Source organism: Periplaneta americana, chromosome 2 (assembly GCF_040183065.1).
Source record: "Periplaneta americana isolate PAMFEO1 chromosome 2, P.americana_PAMFEO1_priV1, whole genome shotgun sequence".
Classification (NCBI taxonomy): Eukaryota; Metazoa; Arthropoda; class Insecta; order Blattodea; family Blattidae; genus Periplaneta; species Periplaneta americana.
In genome coordinates, this window is record NC_091118.1 from 208874013 (window position 1) to 208901277 (window position 27265).

Genomic DNA, 27265 nt, shown 5'->3' on the forward strand with positions numbered 1-27265 from the left:
AAAAATTCAAATATGCCGCAAGACCACAATATTGAAAGGAACCCTGTATTCTTGGCAAGACTGCCTTCTACTACTTCAAAGTCTATGTGATTAAAATTTCTTTGAAATGTGAAATGTAGGAAAGGAGAAAAGTGTACCAATGCATGTGCATGTACTCTGCATTTACTGCAATTATTAATAAAAACCTACTTAATGTTTTAATGTTTTTTTTTGGAGAAATAAAACAGTGTATTGGAAATTCCAGTACATATTTAAAAAAAATAAAATAAAAAAAAATAAAAAAATAAAAAAAAAAATCCCATCCTTTATTCTCACACATTCCCAAATTCTGGGATTTGTTTATAGGGGTGAACTTGGTTTCCTGGCTAGTTCGCCATCCAGCATGATGAATGTTGCCGTTAGCAACTGGAGGATGACACACACAACCATAGAGTTGCCAACTTTTTTTTTAAGAAAATAGGGAGACTAAGGAATCCACAAAATATCACATAGAAAATTGGTCAATTATTCCGTTCATTTACTAAAACACAACTTTATTCTCCACTTCGCCAGCTAGGCTTAAATTAAAAGTATTTTGAGACAAATTTTGTTTCGCATAATAATTGAAGTTGACTGCAGTTTTCAGCTCTGATTTGATTAAATGTGTTGTGCTCCTGTTTCGAACATCTATCCAATTACTGTCATGAGATGAAACATCCTCCTTGTATGAGCATTATTACTTGGTATGCTTAGGACAAAACTAGTCAGTTTTTCCAAATTTATAATATTAATATTACCGGTATTTGATTTTAAACAGGTGAGCACTAAAACCCATTTCTGGCTAGCTTTACCTTCTACAAAGGCTACACATCTGAATTCATCTCTTGAACAACAAAATTCATCATATAAACAATCATCAATCACGGCAAAATCAAATGTTTAGAATAATGATTTTTACATTATGCAAATATAAAGCAGAAAAATGCTCAAAGAGGAGAAAAATACTGGAGCCGGCAGACTGTTAACAATTAAGGGCAAATACAGGAGATCCCGGGAATATGGGAGGGTTGGCAACCCTACATAACCACTCATAAACACTTTCTAAGCCAGGAACACACATTACCTTTCCCCTTTGGTTAGAATAACCATCTTTCACCACATTATGTCCTTGGGGTCGATCAGGCCATATTTTATTAGAATCATCTCACAGTCAATTGGTTAGTCTCCTACATTGAGACAATTCAACCTCCCTGTGGTTTTCCTAAGACGCTAAGACAAATGTCGTGATGAACTCTAAAAGAAATGGGCCACCCATCTACATATTCCCCTATATAAATTTAAGCATTTTCTAAATTAGAGCTTTAAAACATTGGAGCCTTGATTTTCGGGTGCCACCTAGGGTACCTCTCGGTAAGCTTGTTTGAATCGAAGTGAGACAAGTGGTCTATAGGCTTGGAGCTCACATAGACACTTTCCCTTGCAAGGACGCAAGTTCGCGTATCTTTTAATTGTTCCCCTTCGAGTAAGATTTTAAATTGACAAGTATCCACTCGTTTCTGCCAACAGTTTTCAGAATCGTTACCAAGATTTGAAAACAAACTAATGGCGATCTTAGACACAGAATTTTATCTTTATTAATCTTGATTTGTGAGATGAGGGATGACTTTTACACACAGTAAATATATTACAGAGGGCAAAGGTAAATATCAATGGTTCCTCATCTGATAGAAGCTGCACTGAATATTTGTTCACCTAAAAATTGATCGTCCTGATTTGGGATCGAACCTACAAGCACAGTACCTCTAGATCACCAAGATTGATTTGTGGAGGGAGCTGCACCAAGGATATGGACTCTATGATCCTCTAATTTGATATTGGTACATTACTTCGCTTGGAACTTCATAAATTGCAGGATGTACAAAACATTAACTGATAGTGTTCAACAACGGAAGTACCAGTAGAGATTCTATGACGTAATTAAGGACATTACATAAAAAAGACACAAAACATTAAAAAACAACAACTGTGAAACGCTATGAAATGTTTCGTGATGAAAGGAGGTTACGTAAAATACACTAAAAATATAACCAGAAAATGTGATAATGAATATACATAGCAGCCATTAAATTATTTTAGTTTTTTCATTAAAATGGATGGAGACCTTTGGAGCACACTGTATAAATATATCATATTATGAAGGAAGGAAGTTTTAACACTTTAAGATTTCTATGCGCTTCCTCTGAATTTACATATATGGGCCATTGTGTACATCCGTTTTATCATTTTTAAAATATGCACGCCTGTTATGTGCTTGAATAAGCAGCAACCTTTACACATATAAAGGTCAAATTATAAAAATGATAGTGGCGCTATTATTGTAGTAAAACTAAAATTTCCAACAAAAAATATCTTTCGTATTATAATTATTCTAAGTGAAGGGAGTGATTGTGTTCTTTTTCATTTTCTATCTTATTGTTACATGAGCTGAAAAGATAATATATTAGGCTCAAGTCCATTTTCAATACTATCTAATATTCAGGCATTCTCTGATTTATACCAAGGAAATGGAAATAGGAACAATCACACAACAAATTACGAAAATCGCGAATATGTACTGTAATTCATTGTATCTTAAAATCGAGGAATACCGATATATTCTTGGACTCAAATCTGTGCATGTACAAAACTAATATATTTATGCTTACAGCAATAAACAAAAATAAAATACTAAAAGAATAAAAGTACTGGTACCGTGTGTTTTACTGAGTATAGGACACAGAAATTTAACATTGCTATAAGAAACCTATGTATAAAAAAACGAATAAATAACTTATCAGTGGACCATGTTTAGAAATTGGCAGACTTTTACAATTTGTAAAACAAGACATCATCATTTATGGCTACTAAATCAAAGTCTGATGCTCTCTTGTTTTACAAATTGTCAAAGCCTACTGGTACTAAATTTTAAACATGGCCCACTGATTAAGTTATTTCTTCATGGTTTTATACATAGGTTTGTTATGGCAATGTTAAAGACCCATGTCCTGTACTCAGAAAAACAAACAATATATTGATTCACTGATATACAAAGCTTTTGTTTCATAATATTTGATGCATTATTTCAGTGAGTATTTTACTTTATAGTTAATAACAAATATGAAAACTTAACTAGTTTATTTCAATAATTCTCAGATTTTTATAAATAAAAGTCACCACTCAAATTAAAACCAGAATACGAATTGAATCTAAACAAAAGACTTGTGAAATTAATAACAGAAACAGAAAGATCTAAAACAAAAACTAGCAGGTAAAAGTATGAACATATTGCAGAATACACAAGGACAATCTTGACAGCATTCTTTAGACTTGAAATAGGTCATATTGCTTAAACGGTCATCTGAACAAAATAGGAATTAACCAACAGATAAATGCACACTATGCCAAAGTAATGAAGTAGCGGACAAAAACCATCTACTACAATGCAGACACTGAATCCAGCAAAACAGAAGAGAGAAGACTATCAGGGCTCTACCAGGGGCTACTCAATTTTTCGGTAATCTTTTATTCAAACTTAAATTTATTTCGCAACCTGACAGTCAGTATGGGCAGCTAATTTTTTGTATTTGTCTATCTGTTGTGGAGATCTAACAATGTGAGCAATTTGAGGGGAGGTTTTGACATAAGCTCATTAACCTGGGAGAAGTTGCTGCATGCAGTATTGTTTGGGTGGTCGTATACCTGGCATTTTGCCGAGACTAACACAGCATTGGATTTTTCCTGTTATAACTTTGGAGAGGGATGAAATATCTAGCTGAAGTCAGAACACGTGTTTTCTTAAGGGGAGTTGGTCATTATCGCATGCAAAATAATGGTAAAAATACCCTATCTTCTAGCAGTCATAAATATAATAGTCTACTATTTATCAGTGGTCTTTCATTTTTGTTAGCTATGTGTGTATACATATTAAGCTTTAAAATGAAAAAGAATGGTAACTCTAGAGTAAATCTGTATCCTTAAATTAATTTTTTTAATTAAGCACAATTTTTTTTTATAAATTCACTACATATCTGTGATTAGGTACACTCTATTCACTTATTATAGCACATACTGAATTGAAAATTTGGCCACTTACTGCTAATAGATACTAAAACATACCCTACTAAAATTATTGATATATCTGTAATATTATGGGCGTAGGGCTTATAGTAATCATCACCGTCAATAAATTAAAAAAAAATTGAAGATTAGTATAAGCCCTATGCCCATAATATTACAGATATTTTAATAATTTTAGTAGGGTATGTTTTAGTATCTATTAGCAGTAAGTGGCCAAAATTTTAATTCAATGTGTGCTATGATAAGTGAATAGAGTGTACCTAATCACAGGTATGTAGTGAAGTTATATAAAACATATGTTTAAATTAAAAAATTAATTTAAGGGTAAGATTTAAACTAGATTAACCATTCTTTTTTCATTTTAAAATTTAATGTGTATACATATATTACTAAAAAAATGAAATAGCTATGATAAATAGTATTACATTTATGACTGCTTAAAGATAGGCTGTTTTTACCATTACTTTGCATGCGATAACGTCCAATTCCTCTTAAGATTTGGAGCTTTCTTTTGATGTGTTATGATGTGTAGTTTCTTTGAAAAGAATGTCCATCCCTGGTTTAACACTTCCAGACCCTATTTATGTTCAACTGGCTTTTGTACTGCAAAATATGTGTTTCCATTTTATTTTAGGAAGGGATAAGCTGCCTGCCGAAACACCTGCATTCGAAGAAAGGTTTGAGAACTTTTAAAAGGAAATAATAAACCCGAATAGGATTAGAAAACCACTGACTTTACGAAGACATCACAGTAATTATTCCATCATAACTGAGCTACTGGTCTGACAAATATTTTTTCTTCAGAATATCATGTATTGTTCGAAGAAAATTCTTCTAACAGGCAAAAGCCAATGCCAGCTAGAGAGAGGGACCTTTCAGTGCAGACTTACACCTTCTGGTGTTTCTTTTTCTGATCCTGCAGCCAGCTTCTGTAATGCCTCCCCCTCCTCCCCATTGTACGGTAGCTGTTAGGTTACGTCCATTTTCGGCTTCAATATTTTCTAGGGCTCCATCGGTGGAGCAGCGAAATCTGGAGTGGGACAAGTAGCCAACAGGCATAGAGCTCACACAGTTTTTCTCAGCCCTGAATTCCCCTGCGAAGCTGTGTTTTCACGTACCTTTTAAAGTTTCTCCTCCCATTTCCCTCTCCAATTCAATTCAATTCAATTCAATTCAACAACCCCTTCCATTTTGAAGCGATTCTTCTGTTTTGATGTGATTGTCACTTTAATCTGATATTTATCAAAATGCTCAAATAGCAACCATCACCGGATTCACAGCTTCTTTGTTAATTTTACTTCGTATACTTACAAACTGGTTTAATTTCACAAAATCTTTGTATTGGTCAGTGATGAAAATGTGGAATGTTTTCACCAGAATATTACAAGCATGAAGAAATGATACTAATATGCTAACAGACTACTGCTGATGTATCACTTGGGAAGTTCTTCAGGGTATTACAGGCAAGAATTAAATGTTTAAAAGTTGTAATACAGTAAGTTATATTTATATATGAGTACAGTAATGTGTAGGGCTATTATTCACACGTGTAAATATAACAAATAAGGTTATATGCAATGAAAAATTGTGTTTTGGACTGTGAATGATGGAAGTAATTGGAAGTAATATTTTAAATCAGCATTTAAATCCACTGATTAACTCTATAACTCTTTATTGTTTTAATATGAGGAAATTACCTGGCTAACTAGTTACGAAGTGATGTTCTTCATTTTCAAAGCCTAGTGAAGGTTCAGCGCTATCTTTTGGTTTCGTGTTGTGGTGGGGTGTGTTTATAATTGTGTCGAAAAGGGTGTGTGTTTTGAAATTGAGTTGAGTGTTCAGGATGTGCTGGAAGTGTGTTTTTGTATGTTTGTAAATTTCATATTGTTCTAGAATGTCACGTTTCTTGCTTTTGGCTGGATGTGTAGTTTTTTATGTCAGTGTCTATGTAGTTGTAATTGTCTGTAGTATTGCTGATGTCCTCAAGTGTCGCGAATGGGAGGTACACGAGGAGATCCACTGCGTTTCATCCTTAGATTTGAACAGAAGAGCAGATATTGTAGCCATCCACAGGACTCAATCTAAGGGAATATACATCTTGATCCTACAATCCGGTTTGAGAGGGATGTCCTGCAGGCACAACACGTTGATGAGGAGAAGAAATCCATTTATGAGTCCTGCATCCCTTATCTAAGTGAGAAATATAACCTTCCCACTAGTCAGTGGAGTGTTTCTGGTCTTTTGTTTGGTGCGCGTGGCACTCTTCCTAAATTCACATGGAATATTTTAAAAGCATTCGGTCTCCGATTTTTTGAAATTCAAAAAATTTTATTGAATATTCTTAAGGATTCAATCCAATATTACATTACCATTTATATTTTCGCCATTGATGATTCTATTGGGTTTGCATTTCTCTGGATGTTTTACTAAATAATTCCTGTATTTAATCTTGTTGTCTTTCTAAATTATTCTGTAGTGCTTTTATTCTGGATCTTTATGGTCACCCTCATTGAGGGCAGATTATTTTGTTAAAAATAGTTGTGTGTGTGTAAGACCTACGCACAACATATCACAAGCTCCAACCACAACTACAGCAACATAGACACCGACATGAAAATGCTACACATCGAGCCAAAAAACAAGAAACTTGACACTTTAGAACAGTATGAAATTTATAAACATACAAAAACACACCCCCTAGCACATCCTGAACACTCAATTCAATTTCAAATCACACAACCTTTTCGACACAATCACAAACAAACCCCAACCATAACAGGTAACCACAAGATAGCGAAGGACCTTCACTAGGCTTTGAAAATGAAAAACATCACTTCGAAACTTGTCAGCCAGGTAATTTCATCATATTAACACAGTAAAGAATTATAAAGTCAATCAGTGATTACATAAGTGTTAAAAGTGTGTATAAAACAATGAAGATTTAAATTCATTTCACACGCTCACAAGGGATCAATTTTTCAATAAAACTTTGTATATCAGTGCTGTATATAACTTCTTTAGACAATAAGTACTATGTCAATGCTGTAATAGAATGAAGGAAGATAATTATAAAGGAAATGTATAAATTTAATGTTAAATATAACTAAGCATATAATCCAGGTTTCCATTAAATTTTTATCTTCAACAAATCTTAAGTTTCCTATTCTTGTCTTACAGTTGTGTTGATTGTTGTTTAAGGGATTTTAGGCACGTATTTATAATATAATATATATTTTTAAGCATTACAACAGCACAACATCTAATTCGCTTTTCTTTTAGGTATACTTGTGAAACGATACATACATAGTATTAAATGTAGTGTTAATGTAGTAGTACCATATACTTTTTGAAATAATTATAAAATATTTTTACATAACTTAGGAGAATATGGATGAAAATCTAACATATGTATTATTACTTATTAATGACATCTATAGCAGAAAAATATAAATCAGAGAGTACCTATCTTGTTTGTCGAGTTATAATCAAATTTCGTAGTAAACTCTTGATTTTTCAGCTTTTTTTTATCGTATATACATTAGCAATTGATAAAAGTGATTGTTCTGTTACCAGTATATAAAAAAATTAAAACAAAACTACATTTTTTGTCATTGCTTCATAGTTGGGGCAGAATTTCATGTGATATCAGATCTGTTCTAATGAAATATTCATGGAGTTGCAAAGAAAGGACAGTAAAAGTATGATTACCAGAGTCCGAATTTTTATGTACAAGGTGCCATATTCTCAAATATGTGCTGTACCTGTATATAAACGTTGACAAAATATGTGAACTAAATATTTCAGCATTGGATAATGTAATAAATATAACCATGCCATGTCTTAAAGATATCGTCTCTGTGAATTGTTTGCAAGGCCCAAGTGACAGCTTACCGATCTCCAGGGACATAATGGAGTTTTCTGTCTATGTTTTTTCACACGTGAACAATGTAAAGAGTAAACAATATGCAGCATGTGCGATCCACAAAAACCACTCACATCTTTGACTCTTCCCTTTCGCATGAATGACTTCTTTTTTTTTTTTTTGACAATTAATATTTGAGGAGAAAAATTCGCTCCGGCGCCGGGAATCGAACCCGGGTCCTTGGTTCTACGTACCAAGCGCTCTGACCATTGAGCTACGCCAAATCCAATCCACAGTACCGGACCGAACCCTCCTCCTTCAATGTTTCCCTTTGTGGCCTGACTCCAAGTTAGGCATATATGTTGACGTATATGTCCAATGTCAACTGCCATTATACTAGGAGTCCACTCAGCTGAGTGACTTGTTTGGATTGAATTCGGCGTAGCTCAGTGGTCAGAGCGCTTGGTACGTAGAATCAAGGACTCGGGTTCGATCCCCGGTGCTGGAGCGAATTTTTCTCCTCAAATATTAATTGTCAATATTACAGATATTATGCTGTAGGACAAATTAATAAATCTATAATTTTATTTTTTTTGGCTTAGCCAAAAGTGCCGTTGTTTTGGTATTGCCGGCTATTTGGGTGCCGGATACGAGGGATTTTACTGTATTAGTTTGCTAATGACATCATCCAGAGTAGCATAATCAGTAGTCTAACTAATCAAAATTTGTTTGTCAGTACTTGGAAACTGTTGCCCATGTATTGGTCTTTTTATGTTCTAGTTCACTCAGAGGATGATGGAAACGACATCAAAACTAACAAATCAAGCAAAATAACAAGTTGTTATTTATTTATTTTAAATAACTTAATAGTTCTTCAGTGTATTGGTTGTTCAGAAACAAACTACGTTATGTCTTACCAAATTTCTTGGTTTGCATATTAATAATACAATAAATTGGAAAAATCATATCAAAGAAATAACCCCCATACTTAGCTCAGCATGCTTCGCAATTAGGTCGTTACAACAATTTCCAAACAGCAGTATCTTAAAGACAATATGTTTTGCCTATTTTCATTCCATTATGTCCTACGGAATAAAATTTTGGGGAAATTCAGCAGATAGTAAAAATATATTCTTATTACAAAAAAGAGCCATTAGAATAATAGTTGGAGCAAAGGCTAGAGAATCATGTATATTATTTAAAAAAAAATTAGAGATTCTAACCTTAACAAATCAATACATATACTCTATAATAAATTTCCTCTTATGTAATAAAGACAATTTTCCAACTAATTAAGCCATATATAGTATAAATATCCGCAGAAAGAATGATTTTCATACGTCATCATCAAATTTATCATGCTTTCAAAGGGGAGTACGTTACATGGCGATAAAAATGTTCAATAGTCTTCCTGAAGACATTAAGAATCATAGCCAAAACCCTGCATTATTTAAGGTAGAACTAAAAAATTACTTAATATTTCACACTTTCTATTCTGTAGATGAATTCTTGACATTTCACAGCACTGTGTAAATATTTTAATACTATTAAATGGTAAACATATTACACTGTATAAAATAATATTGTTATTAAGGTATTAATTCTGTACATATTTCATATTTGCATTTTATATGTATTGCATTTATATTTAAACGTAAGAATTTGACATGTTCTTTATTGTATGCTATAAAGCAAATGTAAGAATATTATGGAACGAATAAATCTATCTATCTAGGCCTATCTTGAAAAATCGAAAATACAGCCGAAAAGCCAAAATCGTTGTGTCATGTAGAATAACGTGAAAATATGTAATGTGTGTCAAACTTGTAAAAAAATAAAATGTAAATATATTCCAGTACAGAAAAGGTAATGTTCTGATTCACTATGATTTATACTATACAGATCTATAGATGAGAAGAATAGAATCTGAATGTACATAACAATTCGGACTCTTAACTGAATGCCACAGATCTTCACACTAATTAATAAATTTAATTATGAAGATTTTGTCATAAAATAATTATTTTAGAATGAAGAACTTTACTGTAAATAATTAATTAAAAATTTAATTGTTCAGATTTTCTGAACTACGAAAACAGCCAATTGGATAACTAAGTTATTAGTTACAGGGAACATAACTACCGGTATCTTTTAGTAAGTGACTAGTTAGTATTGAATTAATTAAAATTGTAAATACAAAGATTTTCTGATTTTATGGAGTTTGGGGACATTAAATATGTAAAATCAGTTATAAGTCACACGAAATGGGAATACCGGCACATGGTACCGGTACTTCATAATGAGAAAAGCTGACTAACAATGCAAGCGTAGAAAGTTTCTGAGCTTATAAAGAATTAATAAAATATATAAAATTACGATACAGAAAAGTAGAAAATTTCCAATAAAGAATATGTCTTATGTAGGCACACATGAAAGCTGTATAAACCAAATATGCAGCTTCGATAGTCATCTAATTCCTGCAGGCCGTATTAATTAAATTGATCAGGAGTTTGCTACATTGTTTTGTTTTAGGTATTCAATTTTATTCTGTCTATAAGTTCAACTAATTGATAACATTAAGTTCGTCTTGTAGTCCAGAATTTGGTGGCTCCTGAGATATTTTTCCTGAGTGGAGTTCTTTTAGAGTTTCGCTTAGTCCCTCTAGGAAATCGGAAATCGCCAGGATACTACGTTGTAGGCCATTGAAATATTTTTTTTTACACTTCCCGATAAGAAAATACGACGCATTTCTGTCACCTTACTCATCCATCATAGCAATGCAGCACAGTATTACGATATACGGAAACAAACAACATGTTTATAAAACACCAAACAACATTTAATACTCGCTTAGATATCATATCGACATTGTTCCACTGTTAGCTTTAGATAGATATGTAGTAGCATCATGCAAGCAGATGCAAAGTGATTGGAACCTCGGCCCTTAGCCATTCCTGTCCGTGAACCCTGCACATAAGCTAAGAATTTCGTTCTCAGTCGCAAATTCACAAGGTAGGCACTAGCTCCGTTTGCTTTCCACTCCATGCAGCATTAGTATTTATCACTTCCATTTCGGAATACGGTTGTCCAATATTTTAGCATTTTTTTTATAAAATTTAAAATTTCCCTAAAAATTAGAATACTGAATGGTTATGTGATAAATTTAGCATCATCTGGAATTGAGCATGAGAACGGCAGTTCCTAGAAATACCAGAAATGGAATCAGTCCAGTTGCTAAGCCGGGTGCAGAGGAATTTTCTTCACATTGTCCTGTAAGAATAAAGAAAATAATTAAATTAGCAATCTTGATGTACAGACGTGGACAAATTATTAACAAAATTGACGATTTTTATGATAATTCTGTTTACAAAATTTGACTTTTCAATTTAGACTACAGTTGACAATTTTGCATATTTCCATCATGACAGTAGACAGAAATATGCAAAAATGTCAACTGTAGTTTAAATTGAAGAGTCAAGTTTTGTAAAAAATATATAATAAAAAATCTTCAATTTAGCTAATAATTTGTAAATTAGCAAAAATGTCGACTGCATTGAAGAGCCAAATTTTGTAAAAATATAAAACAAAAATCTTCAGTTTTGCTAATAATTTGGAAATATCCAAAATGTCAGCTGTAGTCCAAATTGAAGAATCGAATTTTGTAAAAATATATAATAAAAACCATCAGTTTTGCCAATAATTTGTAAATATGCAAAAATATCAAATGTAGTCCAAATTGAAGGGTTCAATTTTGAAAAATATACTATACAAATCTTCAGTTTGGCTAATTATTTGGAAATACAGAAATATGTCAACTGTAGTCTAAATTGAAGAATCATATTTTGTAAAAATATATAATAAAAATCTTCAATTTTGCTAATAATTTGTCCACGTCTGTAGATACAGCTAATAAACACTGTCCATTAACAATGTTAATCTTAACATTTGTTAACAATCTGTATTAACATTGTTCGCTTATAGAGCTGGGGACGGAGCGAGTAGAACTGTTGAGTTGCTCGGTTCTATAGGTTTATGTGCTTGGCAGCGGAGCACCGAAGTTACTCGGTTAACCGTAGCCGTTACCGGTCAGTTCAAACGTTGAAACAGAGTTCACGCGTTTTGTTTAATTCTAGGAGACAACAACGTAGGTACTGTTGTATTTAAATATTTTCTGCTGCAGGACAAATTATTTCCTTATCTCCAAGGCGGGCTGATGAATTGTTTATGATTATAAATTGAATTAATCTACTTGATATTAATTGCACAAATTTGTATAGCTTAATGAAAGTATGCTACTTTGTATTGTATATATTTGTAAAGTTTTGGCCGATGAATTGTATATGCTTTAAATTGAATAGTAATCTATATAGCTCTACTGATAAATTGTTTGTGTTTGTAATTTGAAGTAGTTTGCATGATATGTATTATCAATTTCTGTATATCACAACTGGTTGAATTGTTTATGCCTTAAATTTAATTAAATTGTTTTGTATTATAATATAGCTCAACTTATGAATGTTCGTTTGCGTTTGTAAATTTAATAATCTGATTGGCTATGTATTGTATACTTTTAGTAGAGCCATCGATGTAGCTCAGTCGGCAGACTCGCTGGGCTGCTGATCCGGAGCTGCGTTCGGGCTTGGGTTGGATCCCCCTTTGGACTTTGGTTTCTTCCGAGGTTTTCCACAGCCGTGGGGCTGAAGCCGGATGGTCTATGGCGAGTCCTTGGCATCAACCCCTTTGATTTGATTACCTGGTTGGGTTTTTCCGAGGTTTCCCCCACCGAAAAGGCAAATGCCGGGTAATATTTTGGCGAATCCTCGGACCTCATTTCATCTCACTACATCTCGCCAAAATGTAAAAAAATTGTACAACATTGTAAAAATTGTAGAAAATTACTAAATTGTAAAACTATAAAAATTTGTAAAAATTGTAATTGTAATATTGTAAAATGTTGACATGTTCCACATCTTAAAGCTTCATTGCTCATGTAAGATCTATGGAATAAAATAAATGAATGAATGAATGAATGAAAAGGCCTCTAGTATTGAAGAGGAGTTCATCCTGTTATATGACCTGTCAAGTGGGCCTAATGAACACTGACAGGCTGAACATATTACTACACATAATAATAATAATAATAATAATAATAATAATAATAATAATAATAATAATAATAATAATATCATCATCATCATCATCATCACCATCATCACCATATTAGAGTGTTTGATTGATATTAAAATATGTTAAAAAAAGAAGTGCATTATATTTTTCTTCTATTTGTGTTTATTTGTATTTATTTCTACGAATTATGTTACCTAATTACTTTAATTTATCAATAATATTACTCTTCACCAAAGAGAACATGGTTGTAATGAAGGCTAGTAATGTTATAAAATAAATAAACATTATGTTCTTCAGTTTAAGACTCCACGTTTTATTGATTATTTTATCCACTTTCCGTAACAGTAAATAATTCTGTGTGTTATTTTTAAGTGTTTTAGGCAGCGCTTCATGGAGTCAGTTTCTTTCTATCTTCTTTTTTACTTAGCTGCAGCGTTTAACGTTTACCTCACATGTTAATTTATTAGCTGTTAGTATTATAAATTATTTTATCAATTTTATTTCGTCTGTCATATAACAACACTGAAAGTTAAAAGGCCTTTCATACAAAATAACTCCGCAAATAGTTGTAATCATGCAAATGAAATTTGCAACCGCCATTTTGCAATGAAGAGAAGCACTTTTTTCTCGTCAATTGGCAAAGCAAAAGCGTTTTACTACAACACTTTTAAAACACGCTTGGTTTCACTTTCAAAGTAGTTCTAAAATCGAGTCAATCTATATAAATTTTAAATCTGCCGCCACAAATTTGTACTCGGTATTGTACTCGGTTCAACCGAGTAATGACGTCACAGTAACTGCTCCGAACCGAACCGCTCCGTCCCCAGCCCTACTTGCTTACTTTTTTAACTCTCCATTCAAGTGGCTCAGTGGTAATGCACTAGACCAGCCGTGGCGAAAATGTGACTCGCGAGCACAATGTGACTCGCAGTGATAGCTTTGCATTTCTCTTACTTCCTACATCCTCCAACCCCTACCCTCTCACTCACTGGAGTCAAACTCCATTCCATTTGTATTTGTCTCTGACCTGCGAGTGGCGTATCATCGCAATGTCTCTCTTGAAACCATGTACCTCTATGAAAACGAAAGTTTCAAGTACGCTGGGAGGACGCATTTTTTGCTGCCAATATGAGGAGAATATTAAATGTATGATTTGTTCACAATATTACGAGGAAAACGGATGTACAACATAAAACGGCATTATGCTACATGTGACTCATAAAACATTAAAAGGTTAAGTGTTGTTGTTATTATATTATTATTATTATTATTATTATTATTATTATTATTATTATTATTATCTCTGTACGTCGATGCTTTTCAGCAGATGTACGAATAATACGGTTAGATCTTCAGTTTAAACTCATAGATTTACAATGTGTTGTTAAATGAAAGCTAGATGTAAGGACTTGACAAATGTTGAACTTTTCAAATCTTTGCCAAAAAATAAATATCCGAAGCTTCGTTCTTTCGCTTGCTCTGTTGAAGCCATGTTCGCTACAACTTACGTTTGTGAAAAATTGTTTTCAACAATGAAAATAGTAAAAACCAAATTTAGATCACGACTGACAGACAAATACCTTCGTGATCAACTACGACTGGCAGTAAGTGACATAATTCCTGATTTTGAAACTTTGTCGCAGAGACATTCTGAAGACAGTTAATTTTGGGTTGTGATAATGTGTCCTATGTTTTCTTATTCATTTCATTCTTCGTTACACGTACTAAACATTAGTTTGTAGCCTTGTACTGTATAAAATTATATTTAAGTGCTTGACGTAAGGAAAATGAAAATCCGTTAATAAGTCAGACAGTTGCTTCACTTCCACTTCGGGTGTCTGCCTCCCTCCATAGGTGCTATGCACGTTGCAGCTTACACAGTGGCTCGGCGCATGAGAATATTTTCGCCACGGCTGCACTAGACTCTCATTCGGGAGGTCCTAGGTTCAAACCCCGTGGCTGACCAATCTGACTGCGGTTTTTCACGGTTTCCCTCAGTCACAAAGGTAAATGCCGGATTGGAAATTTACATACCATGTTTCATCACTTCCTTAATCACCATTATGAGCTGGTCCACCTATTCTTTTTTTTTCGATTCCACGACTCACCAAGGCGCCATCTATCTGAGGGAGCTACTCTCCCCCTGTGTATTGCAGTCTGCTGATTGCAGCCCCTGCAGCTTCTCTGGGATATGTGCAGCTCCCGCAGACAGATGCCACCCGTAGGTGAATCCTGGTCAACCTATAACTATTGAAGATGATTAATGAAATGATGCTAATGAAGATAAAATGAATCGGAGGTCCAACGCCGAAAATTACGCAGCAATTCTGCTTTAAGTGGTTGAGGGAAAACCTCGGAAAAAACCCCAACCAGGTAAGTTGTCCTAATCAAGATTTCAATCCAATCTACTTGTTTCACAGTCAGGAAGGCTAACTGTTAGTTACTCCACAGTGATGGACTTAGTCCAACCCATACATAACGTATTTAGAAAACTTGGCACATACCATTTAATGTGAGGTTGAAGGCCCATTCTGCAGAGGATGCTGGGTTGATGTTCCGCTTACAGCTCTCTGCAACACTCGCCACCTGCAGAGGGCCTCCTCCCCCTATGTCACCACCAGGCACACTCGTGTCTGCCGCCATGTATATGAAGCAGAATCGACGAGCCCCCACGGACTTGCGGCTTGTAGGAGACGCGATCAGGTAATTGGTGCCGTTGTCTTCCCAGTTTCCGTGACAGGAGTAAGCTGTGGAGGAAACCAATGTATCTATTAGAAGTGCTAATTCAAAGAAAAACCGTTAACAGTCTGTGTTCGATTGTAGGTAATTTGACTGTTAAATGAATTTATACATTTATCACAACAGCCTGTTTAATAAGATATCCCTCTCATACTTTCATTTTTGGGTTAAATTTAGGGTTCCCAGAAACATCAGAAAAAAATACGGGATATTTAGCACTGATTAAAAAAAATTAATGTTTCATGTTTTCCATAGCGCTTATCCATGTTGCCTTTGAACATATTGAAACAATATAATTAAATCAAATTAATATAATAATAATAAATTTAGCTTCCCTTATGAAAGGGTTGCCAGATTTGACAAACCGTATTATATATAATTTAGAAACACACCTAAAAGGTAAAATGATATACATTTGAAATGGTTAGGGAATCGAATATACAAAATGACAGAAAAATTTATACCTAAGTAGCGTTTGTGCTCATTTACAGTTAAGAAAGGGGTGAAAAAAATATCATCAGATAGGTTAGAATGATTTGAATACCATATACCGCGAGAAAAATAATAGTACGGATTTATTGGCATTGATATCTAAACCAATCAACAGCCATCGGTTAAGATAACTTGAAATTTCCATTATCACTCCCATACAAATGATTTCTCAATATCTGAACCGATCCTTTGAGGGCACTAATGGCTATTTCCTCCACAATTGTGTGTGTTAGCCCCAGGTTTTTACATTTGTTGGCAAAGAAGAAGGGTATGGTACCTCATGCTCCCACCATCAGACCTATTACATCAATGTGGGACAGGCTATATTTATCTTTATAGAACGGGATTGTTGGTTCATAGATGCGTTTCTTTTCACTGTCCACCTCATGCGGTTGATCTGCATGTGTCTCAAATCTGATGGTGGGATCGATAATGTATGCCGAGTTGTTCTTAATGACAATGATATCAATTCCTTCCTTGTGTGGCTGGTCCCTGAACCTCTTGATGGACTGTAAACCCTACTTCCTTCAGTGCCTCGGCCAGCATGGTGACGGATGTTGCGAAGGGCCTCACTATAGGGGCAGAAGCCAAGGATATGGGGAAGAGTTTCAATCTCGCTGAGACAGCGCCTACAGCGGGTACCATCCTGACTTCTACCCGGTACAGCTCGGACTGGAGCGACATAGCCTACCATTTTAAGGGCGTCTATCCATTCCGAGAGGGTTAGACCTTTGTGATTTCTTATCCAGCTGTTTGCTGGGGAGAACTCTTTGTTAAGAATCACTCCTTTACCCTTTTGTTGCAATGTACACCAGTTTTCAAATTCTTTTTCTCTTAAAGCGTCTCTAACTTTTCGAGAGTCAACAAAATTTTCACGATTATTTAAAAAAAGAATTAGCAGGAGTTAATTTAAGGCTCTTTAAACATGTTTTACTCTCCTCAATAAGGTCCCTAGTGGAAGTAATGTAAGGATCATTAGTTTTGTCTAATACCCTTAGGCCGTTAATGTGTTGTAGCGTGGATTCCCAGCGTACCCTACCGGCATTGAAAACAAAGTGCTTAAAGAATAAACTGAACAAAATGAATTGAAAATGTACTTCTCAGAAAATTGATTTACCTGAAAATATCTTGTAGAATACTTTTCTCAAGAATGAATTATTCATTGTAACAATTGTTTGTTCTGAAACATTAGTACGTCATGAAAAACAATGCAATCCTCACTGAAAAATTATTTCACAATAAGCATTCAATAGTACATTATTTTGTGGAACAGAAAGTTACAACTCCATACTACACAAGAACTTATACCACAGTCTAGTATATATAGTCACGAAGCTCAATACGTAGTAAATATGCATCTATAGATAGTTGCTAACCACTAGGATCGCTACTATCGCCTCGTTACAGACGATGCAAAATAATACCGGCATAGTCTATTGTTCCTAGTACCCTCATAAACTCAAACTTCGTGACTGTATATACTAGACTGTGCTTATACTATAGTCGCGACGCTGTTATTTCCGGCGTGACTCCTCCTCTTTGCTTCGCCTTAGGAAGTAAAGCCTCTATAAAGTCCAGGTAGGTAGTATCGTTCGCCATTTTTGTTCTTTCGTTGCCGAACTAGCAGACGAGAAATCTATTTGCCGCACCGTTAAACATTATCATGTCGTAGCTCGTATGATAATAAATCAAACGCACTGTAATTGAGCAAATAATGTCCTAGTATACTTTCTGCGAACGCCAACGAAAGAACAAAAATGGCGGGCGATTGTATTACGTATTTATCGAGCCTTAGGAAGTGCATAACGTCATCAGCAGTGAATGACAAGACGCACAAGTTTAAATGTAGTCGGCCTGCAACGTGATTGGCTGCCGAAAATAAAAGCGACGGGACTATAATAACTAATAATCAGGGAAAGGATTTATATGTAAATACATATTTACTTATAAAGCTAATATAATTTATATTTTGCATTATCTTTATGTTTCACAATGTGTAGGGTTGAAAAATCCTACTTTTATTTTCCATATTTTTCCATATTTTAGAGTTTAGTACATATTTTCGTTAATTTCCATATATTTTCCATATTTCATATAAAACAGTCCATATTATATTAGGTTTAACAATAAAACAAAACAAAATTCCATTAACTTTTAAAAATACATTTCAACAATAGAGATTTAAACACATGTTCAGTAATCCCTTTAACATCAGAGTTATTTGAAAATTAGCAGTCCTATCAACAATGGGAAAGTAAGTTACAAAACTGTATTAATTTAATTTAAAATTTTTAACAGACTTCAGTTGTGCAGCTCAACAGTTAAATGCCAGTCAGAGTACACATAGGTTCAGTTTTGTAAATCATACTATAAAGACGGTAAATATGCCAAAAGTACGTCATTCAGTCAATTTAAAATCAAAACTAACAAGTTACATTTCAGAATTTAAAGAAGATGGTTTATCAACTGACAATAAAATATTATTTTGTAATTTGTGTCAGTGTGCAGTATCATCTACACAAAAGTTCCTGGTGCAACAACACATTACAACTAGTAAACATCAGGCCAACAAACAACTAAATTCCAAGCAGAGACAATTGTTTTTAACACAACCAACAACATCGAATGTAAGATCTGAGTTTAACATCGACCTGTGCCGTTCTCTCATCTCTGCTGATATTCCTCTCTACAAACTAAAGAATAAGGTCTTCAGGGAATTCCTTGAAAAATATACTCAACATACAATCCCGGATGAGTCAACACTTAGGAAGACGTATGCTCCATCCATCTACGATGAGACAATACAGAAGATAAGAGATGAAATTAAAGATAGTTCAATTTGGGTTTCCATTGATGAGACTCCCGACAAAGAAGGTAGACTTGTTGGTAATGTAGTTATCGGTTTGTTAAGTGAACAATATTCTGAACGAATTCTTTTACATTGTGATGTTCTAGAAAAGTGCAATAACAAAACTATAGTTAAACTGTTCAACGAAGCTATGGGTATCCTGTGGCCAAAGGGTATTATGTACGATAATGTGTTATTCTTTATTAGCGATGCTGCCCCTTATATGGTCAAAGCTGGACAAGCATTATCTGTTGTATATCCTAAATTGACTCATTTTACTTGTGTGGCGCATGCATTTCATCGTGTGGCAGAAGTGGTCAGAGACAATTTCCCTAAAGTAGATTTGTTGATTTCATCAGTGAAAAAAGTATTTCTCAAAGCTCCCAGTAGAGTTAACGTGTTGAAAGAAATGTACCCTGAAATTCCATTGCCACCAAAGCCAATTTTAACTAGATGGGGTACATGGCTAGAAGCAGTTGAATATTATGCCGAACATATAGACTCTATTAACAATGTTCTCCTTGCATTGGACTCTGAAGATGCAGTCTCAATTGATACTGCGAAAACAGTTACCTGTGACATAAGTGCGAAGAATGACTTAGCTCACATTCAGCATACATTTTCATGCATCATAAAAACGCTCAAAAGTCTCCAAAATAGGCACCTTTCACTATCTGAAAGTTTTGAAATTATAAATAGTACTGTGGAACAACTGAATCGTGGTAGAGGTAAAGTTGCAGATGCAGTAAGAGCTAAGGTGGACACTGTACTTTCAAAAAACCCTGGATAAGAAGAACTACAAAAGGTTGTTGCTGTGATGAGTGGTGAATCAACAGTGAAGATTAACTTGGACTTATCCCCAGCAGACATTGTGAAATTGAATTATGTACCAGTTACTTCTTGTGACGTCGAACGCTCTTTTAGTCAGTATAAATCTATCCTCAGAGACAATAGAAGAAGATTCACTTTTCAGCACTTGAAAGAAATGTTTGTAACCTATTGTTATGGTAACAGACAATAAAAATTGTGTTTTGTTGAAACTACATTGGAAGATAAGGTACGTCCATTATATTTTTTGTTTAGTTTGATTAAAATGTACCAATATTTAACGTACATAGTCATTTTTTTATAATTTTAAGTCCATATTTAATTCCATATTTTGGTAAAAATCCATATTTAATTCCATATTTTGGTAAAAATAACTACATATATATTTACATATTTCATATATTTTTAGTCCATATAAATCCGTTCCCTGCTAATAATGAATTAGACCATACTTTCGTGGAATAAAACCCAGGACTAGCTTAATAATAACTGGATAGTGTATGCGGGATGACTTAAGGAAAAGTGAAGTTGTTTCGTACCGGAGTATATGGCACGTGCCGCGCCGTCCGTCTTTTATACCTGGCGAGTACAGCAGCGTACAAAACGAAGGAACCCCGGTCCACATTGCAACGCAATGTGTGCAGTTGTGTTATCCTGCTCAAGTATTCAGTACGCGTTGAATATGTTGTGCTGATCCATTCATAATGTCGAAAGCAAAACGTTAAATTCGCTCAGAGATACGAAATGCAATTAAGAAGTATGAGAGTGACATTTTATGTATTAACGAAGACAATATCGTGTGTAATGTATGTAAAATTGAAATAAAAACCAGAACAACTCAGGCTATAGAGAAACATTGCAACAGTACATCGCACAGGAAATGCGTTGAAATGAAATTTGAGTAATCATCATCATCTAGTCTGTTGTGCGGGTCTAAACGACACGTGCAACATGATGCTCATTACAAATATTCCTCTAAAGAAATTGAGTGATCCCAATTTTAGAGGTTTTCTTCATAAATTCTCTCGATACAAAAACTGTTTAAGCGATAGGCGAAGACGATTTAGCTTCGAGAATATATCGTCGTTTACTGCAACGCTGGTAATTGCATCAATGATGACGAGGACTGAACTTGCAAGGTTATGTACTACAGTACGTTATTTTTCTTTTCCTTCTGACTGTGCGGAGATACGGTAGCATGTTGACGTCGTCTGTTTACCTTTAAAACCTGTTCAGCCAATGGTCTGAATGAAAAAAATGTAACATATAGTAAATGTGCACCTACATTCAACGATAAGTCATCCCGCATCCACTGTCTAATAATAATAGAACCACTGGGACTGGCACTCTTTATCATGGTTTCATTTTAGTTTAGGGTTAAGGGTTGCGCTTATGACAGTTGCAACTTTTATTACCGGTACTTCATTTCCTCCATGCCCCACATTACTTATTCATAAGAACTTACTGGATGTTTCAGCGACGCTGCAAGATGAGTGGAACTGCATGGTGTTGCTTTCAGTGCACCCTACAGTGAGACTCTGGAACTGCAGGTCGTTGCATTGCGTCACACTAGTTTCAGCGTCCGCCACGACAGCGGCGCTACCAGCATTGGGCTGCGCTCGTCTTCCACCTGTCAGCCCCGTCACGATGTAGCGCCCCATGTACGGACAGGTGCGCAGGTTAGGTTTTGCAGCTGCGAGTGATAACAGAGTGTTTCAATCGTGTTCTGTCCACAGTTGTCATAATTACACACAGTTCCGTGCTATCTGTGAACGGGCATCTACGTACGAAACATTTATTTACCTACGACAAACTCAGTACAACAACTGAAATTGTGACATGAGCAACACACATCATGAAACGTTTATTATTTTGAATATTGTCTAGACTCTGATAATCTCCACAAATGCATTTACATTATGCGTATTTGTTCGGGTTAAATATTTAGAACTTGTGGCTTTAAAACTCATTTACAAAAACATTCTTTTGAATTATTCAGCACACGATGATTTGAAATATACAGAGTGAGCCATAAGTAATGCAATTAATTTCAGGGTTTTACTTTTTGAGATATTTCAAACAAAAACGTTCAATACAATTTTGCTCGTTTTTTGCTTCCCTTTCGAGAAAAAAAAAGAACATGTTACATAATTTCACTAGCAGACTATGTCAACTTACTGATCAATGTTATGTAAGGTAGTACGAGAGGGTTGAAGTTTTGCGGTTGACAAGCTTCTTCGGGTAGACGAGCCCAAGAATCTGAAAAAATAAATAAATAGTAATACATTATGCAACGAGCCTATAATGGTAGTAATTAAGACGCGAGTATGTTTATGAAACGAGCGCAAGCAAGTTTTATAATTTTCATACGAGCGTCTTAATTACCATTATAGGCAAGTTTCATACGACTTTTTATGCTCGACCATATTTCTAACTTGAAATTATTCATAAGTATTCATGTTATTCTTATCTGACTGGGGAGCGGAACTGACCTTGTGCAATATCTCGTAAATTGTGAGATTTGCGCAGACGCGAAAGTATTGATTTTTTCCTAGAAATAAATGTCATTGACCTTGATATAATCTAGAGAGTAAAATAAAGATTAATCGTGATATAACCTTGAAATTGATTTAGACATTGAAAAACGAGATAACAAATTGTATTTGAATATTATTTACAATTAACGCTAATTATTATAGTAACAGAACATAATCTTCTGCGACAGTATTGGATTTCCAGCCTCCGTGACGTTTCGCTGGTTGTCTTTCGATTGCATATCCGAGAATAATCGATACTTGCGATTTTATAATGCTACAATGGTGTTTTCTGATTGGTGGAACACCTGAACTTTAATGAATAGGTGTACTTTAATGAGGTCCATTAAAGGGCTGCTACCAGGTGTATAATTACTACATTTCGGCATGATCGAGCATAAAAATATTTTAACCCAGTTGCATAGATACCTCTAACTGGAGTTCACTTTTGATCGAAGATCACGAAAAGAACTGAGTTGTGTCTACGGTACTGATACAAAATCACATAAATACTATGCATGTGGCAACATAGGGAATACAAAGGAAAACCTTGTTTATAGCGAGCGATTTGCAGTACATTGTTCGATATTCAATTGTCTCCTAGATAACACGCGTAACCAGGGTGCTGATTAAGATATCTGATAAGGGGGGGCATTAAATCCTAGATGAAGGATACTGAACTGGCGACAGAGAGGTGGAAAGCATGGGGAAAGCGTTGGTTCCCCGTCCACAGTCCACCGGCGTTGAATGACGTATGCAATCACATAAGACAGACACTGAATACAAAACCTCCCCTACCAAGTCAACGGCGTGGGGATACAAGGAAGGGGTGAGTGACGTAACGCCACAATTGTCGCCCACTTCTGCAAGCCTGTCCTCGATAGTGAATTTTTTAAGTTGGTTATTTAACGACGCTGTATCAACTACTAGGTTATTTAGCGTCGATGAAATTGGTGATAGCGAGATGGTATTTGGCGAGGATTCGCCATAGATTACTTGGCATTCACCTTAGGTTGGGGAAAATCTCGGAAAAAACCCAATCAGGTAACCAGTCCAAGCGGGGATCGAACCCGCGCCCGAACGCAACTTCAGACCGGCAGGCAAACGTCTTAACCGACTGAACCACGCCGGTGGCTCCTAGATAGAGAATGCCATACATAAAATTATTATTATCCTCATTCTATACGGCTCAACGCTTGGTGGCACTGAGTTGCTTGTCTTGCATCTTGATCATAATAATAATTATATCCATGAGCAGGCTTAAGATAAGATGTGTAATTCCTAAGTTACTGATTGTTGTCAGCTTGCCGGTGTTGATAATACATGAATTATTTTCTTTGCTTACTTTATAAATTTATATAGTATACTCGTATTAAAACAATTATATTTTGTGAAGGGGAGACAGAAGTTATCCCTGGCAGGGATGTTAATATGAATTTATGAGCGGGAGATAACTTTCCAATCCCCCCCGTTAATTCGCACCCTGCGCGTAACCGATATAAGATAATATGGAGAACAAAAGAAGACGAGAATTTTTGCAGAGTTATATTACCGGTTGTTCTGTATGGTTGTGAAACTTGGACTCTCATTCTGAGAGAGAAATAGACGTTAATGCTGTTCGAGAATAAGGTGCTTAGGAAAATATTTGGAGTTAAGAGGGATGAAGTTACAGGAGAATGGATAAAGTTACACAAAACAGAACTGCACGCATTGTATTCTTCACCTGACATAATTAGGAACATTGAATACACAAGTTTGAGATGGGCAGGGCATGTAGCACGTATGGGCGAATGTAGAAATGCATGTAGATTGTTAGTTGGGAGGCCGGAGGGAATAAGACCTTTGGGGAGGCCGAGACGTAGGTGGGAGGATAATATTAAAATGGATTTGAGGGAGATGGGATATGATGGTAGAGACTGGATTAATCTTGCTCAGGATAGGGACCGATGGCGGGCTTATGTGAGGGCGGCAATGAACCTCCGGGTTCTCTAAAAGTCTTTTGTAAATTTAATATTATAGACAGGATACTCACGAGATTGCTGGAGCTCTATGACGTGGCCGTCCCGCTTGTAGAACACCATGCACACGTACCCGCTCTGGCTGCAACAAACACAGTCCAGTGTCACCAACATTGGAATATGACGCAATCTAGTACAAACTTAAATACATGATTATATACAAATGAAAAGGAATTTTTTGACGTAAAATGTGATTTTCCCGCACCGAGTATGAATACCCATTCAGGGATCCGTGGGATTCACACAACTATTTTTGCTTATAACTTTCGACTCAGTCATTTCCGGACCAGGGTTCCTTATCTCAAACTGATACATGTGCCCTTCGCCATCATCCCTGAAAGTTTGTAACACAACCCGGAAACACTCTGTATACAGACTGAGGATCTTTGTATTGTATTGTGTTTATTAACATTCCATGGTATTCATACATGCTTACAGCTAGAATATGGAACAAGTCAAAAAACATAATACTATTATAAAATATTGTCTTATTTTTTTATGCTTTATACTTTGTATGTCTCATTTATTTTGACCTGCTGTTCACATTTTATTATGCTTTTTTCTTTCTTTCTCTATGTTATATATTATATCTGATTTCTACTTACTTGTTGTTTATATTTTATTATTATTATCTTATTCAGTTTTGTGTGTAAAATTGTAGTGTACTTTGTAAATTTGTAGTGTTTTTTGTAACGCAGGTTGAGTGTTAGAGAAGGCAGTATGGCCTTAACTCTGCCAGGTTAAATAAATCATCATTATAATAATAATAATAATAATAATAATAATAATAATAATAATAATAATTATTATTATTATTATTAATTTATAGTCACAGTCTAGATGAAATATATACAGACGAGATTTACAATATAGTCTACTAGTACAATACAAAGTTTTAGTATCAATTTCATGAAGTGTTATTGAATGTCATGAATTCACCTACAGAATAGAAGGCGTGAGGAATTAGTTACTTCTTTAATTTGGCCCTAAATAATCTTATGTTTCGAGTTTTATTTTTTAAATCCATAGGGAGGCTATTAAAAATTTTTACTGCCATATAACGCACTCCTTTTTGATAGCATGATAGACTTGCCGATGGAGTATGAAAGTCATTTTTTGACGTGTATTTATGCTATGAACTGTTGAATTAGTTACAAAGTTTTCACGATTACACATACGAGGAAGATTATTAATGAAAAAATATACTGACAAGCCATGGGCATTATTTGTAGTTTTTTTTAAAATAGTCCTATACGATTCCCTAGATTTGGCACATACTATTATTCTAATTACTCTTTTTGTACAAGAAATATACTGTTACTATTTAATCACTTAAAGTATACTCTGTATGACTCAGTTTGTCTCAGTCCCACTGATATAAGAAATTATTATTTTTTCTTTTTTTAATTTTGGATAAGACGAGTTTTGCACTAATAGCCTCTTATAACGAAGTCGAATCATAAACAAACCGAACAGTTCTTACAAAAAAGAAAAATAAATGATCTTCTTCACTTAATGTAGGTAATATCTGTGCTGGAACAAGTCTAGCAGCTGTTAAAACTTGAATCTCTTCACCTGTATTTGTGAACTTCAGGTAGAACATATGGTAAATATATACACATGTTTCTTTCAGACTGGAATAAATCTTTGAATATCGGGCCCCCTGGGGTACGAATCGGTTATCTGCTCACTGAATGGCTTGTATGGAGGGAGATCAAAGTTACGGCAAACACTCAAACTCTGATCCTTCATATTTCGTCGTCTCTTTTTCTTTAAGATTAGTGCGCTCTCTCCAGGGCTTCTTGCCTTCTGCAAAGTTGTATTTTTTTGTAAGATGCAACATAGTTCAAGAAAGAGCATACATTCGTACAAAACATTGAAGAGGGGAGACCCCTGGGGTAAGGGACTTACGATCATGTGCATTATAACCTCAAAAGCAACGTATATTCTGTTCCATTACCTCCTCGTATCCCCTCCATTTCTAATCCACGGCGTTCAGATTTACTAAGTGAATAGTGTACTTCGTAAATATATACATTCATCACAAATGCGTTTATTGTATGCCGTAAATTTGATTGCTTATGATTGTAAATGTGATGAGTCTCTTTCATGATAGGCTGCGCAAATTTAGACTGTAAACCGTAAAGTTCAATGTACAGTAGCGGCAAAAAAAATCGGACCGACCCTTGTAGCGGATTTGAGCCTTGTTCACTCCAGAGCACGATAGACTGGTAACTAAGACTTTCGTGGTTCGAATCCTGCCTGGGAAGGAAACTTTTTTTTGTTCCTTATTCAAATTTATTCCCGATACTTTTCGATTGCTGGTAAAATTCATGTTCTGGGAATAATAAGTTAATTAAGTAGTAAAATATCGCTGCAATCGGGTAGGATTTTAGTGACAGGTTAGGTTAGTTTAGGCTTTTGTTATGCCTTGTATAGGCGAATCTGTGACAAGTTAGGTTAGGTTAGTTTAGGACAGGTTAGGTTAGTTTAGGATTTTATTATCCTCGTCAAGATGAAGGTGAAAGCGATTGAGTGTGACGCTCTTGAACAGGTAGTGATTTTTTATTTTCTATGTTGGCAGTTCAAGTGCGTCGGTGTCTATTCAAAAATCGGCGGAAGTCACTCAACGCTCGTTTCTCCCAAACTTAATTTCATAATGGAAACCGAAGATAAAAAATTTGGAAGAAACTTAGATACCTTCATTTGTCGATAATACAGA

At 34.9% G+C, this 27265-nt stretch overlaps 1 protein-coding gene across 1 annotated transcript in view; it reads right to left on the reverse strand.

Moving 5' to 3' along the window:
• Positions 1–10774: 10774 nt before the first annotated feature.
• Positions 10775–27265, reverse strand: part of LOC138695221 (uncharacterized) — a 474964-nt gene continuing 458473 nt past the window's right edge. Inside the window, exons 5-9 of the mRNA XM_069819680.1 lie at positions 24558–24625; positions 22170–22250; positions 21457–21684; positions 15589–15831; positions 10775–11227 (exon numbers count right to left, since the gene is read on the reverse strand). Of these exons, the coding sequence (XP_069675781.1) occupies positions 11127–11227; positions 15589–15831; positions 21457–21684; positions 22170–22250; positions 24558–24625 (721 nt within the window). The 3' untranslated portion in view covers positions 10775–11126. The remainder of the gene's footprint in view (positions 11228–15588; positions 15832–21456; positions 21685–22169; positions 22251–24557; positions 24626–27265) is intronic.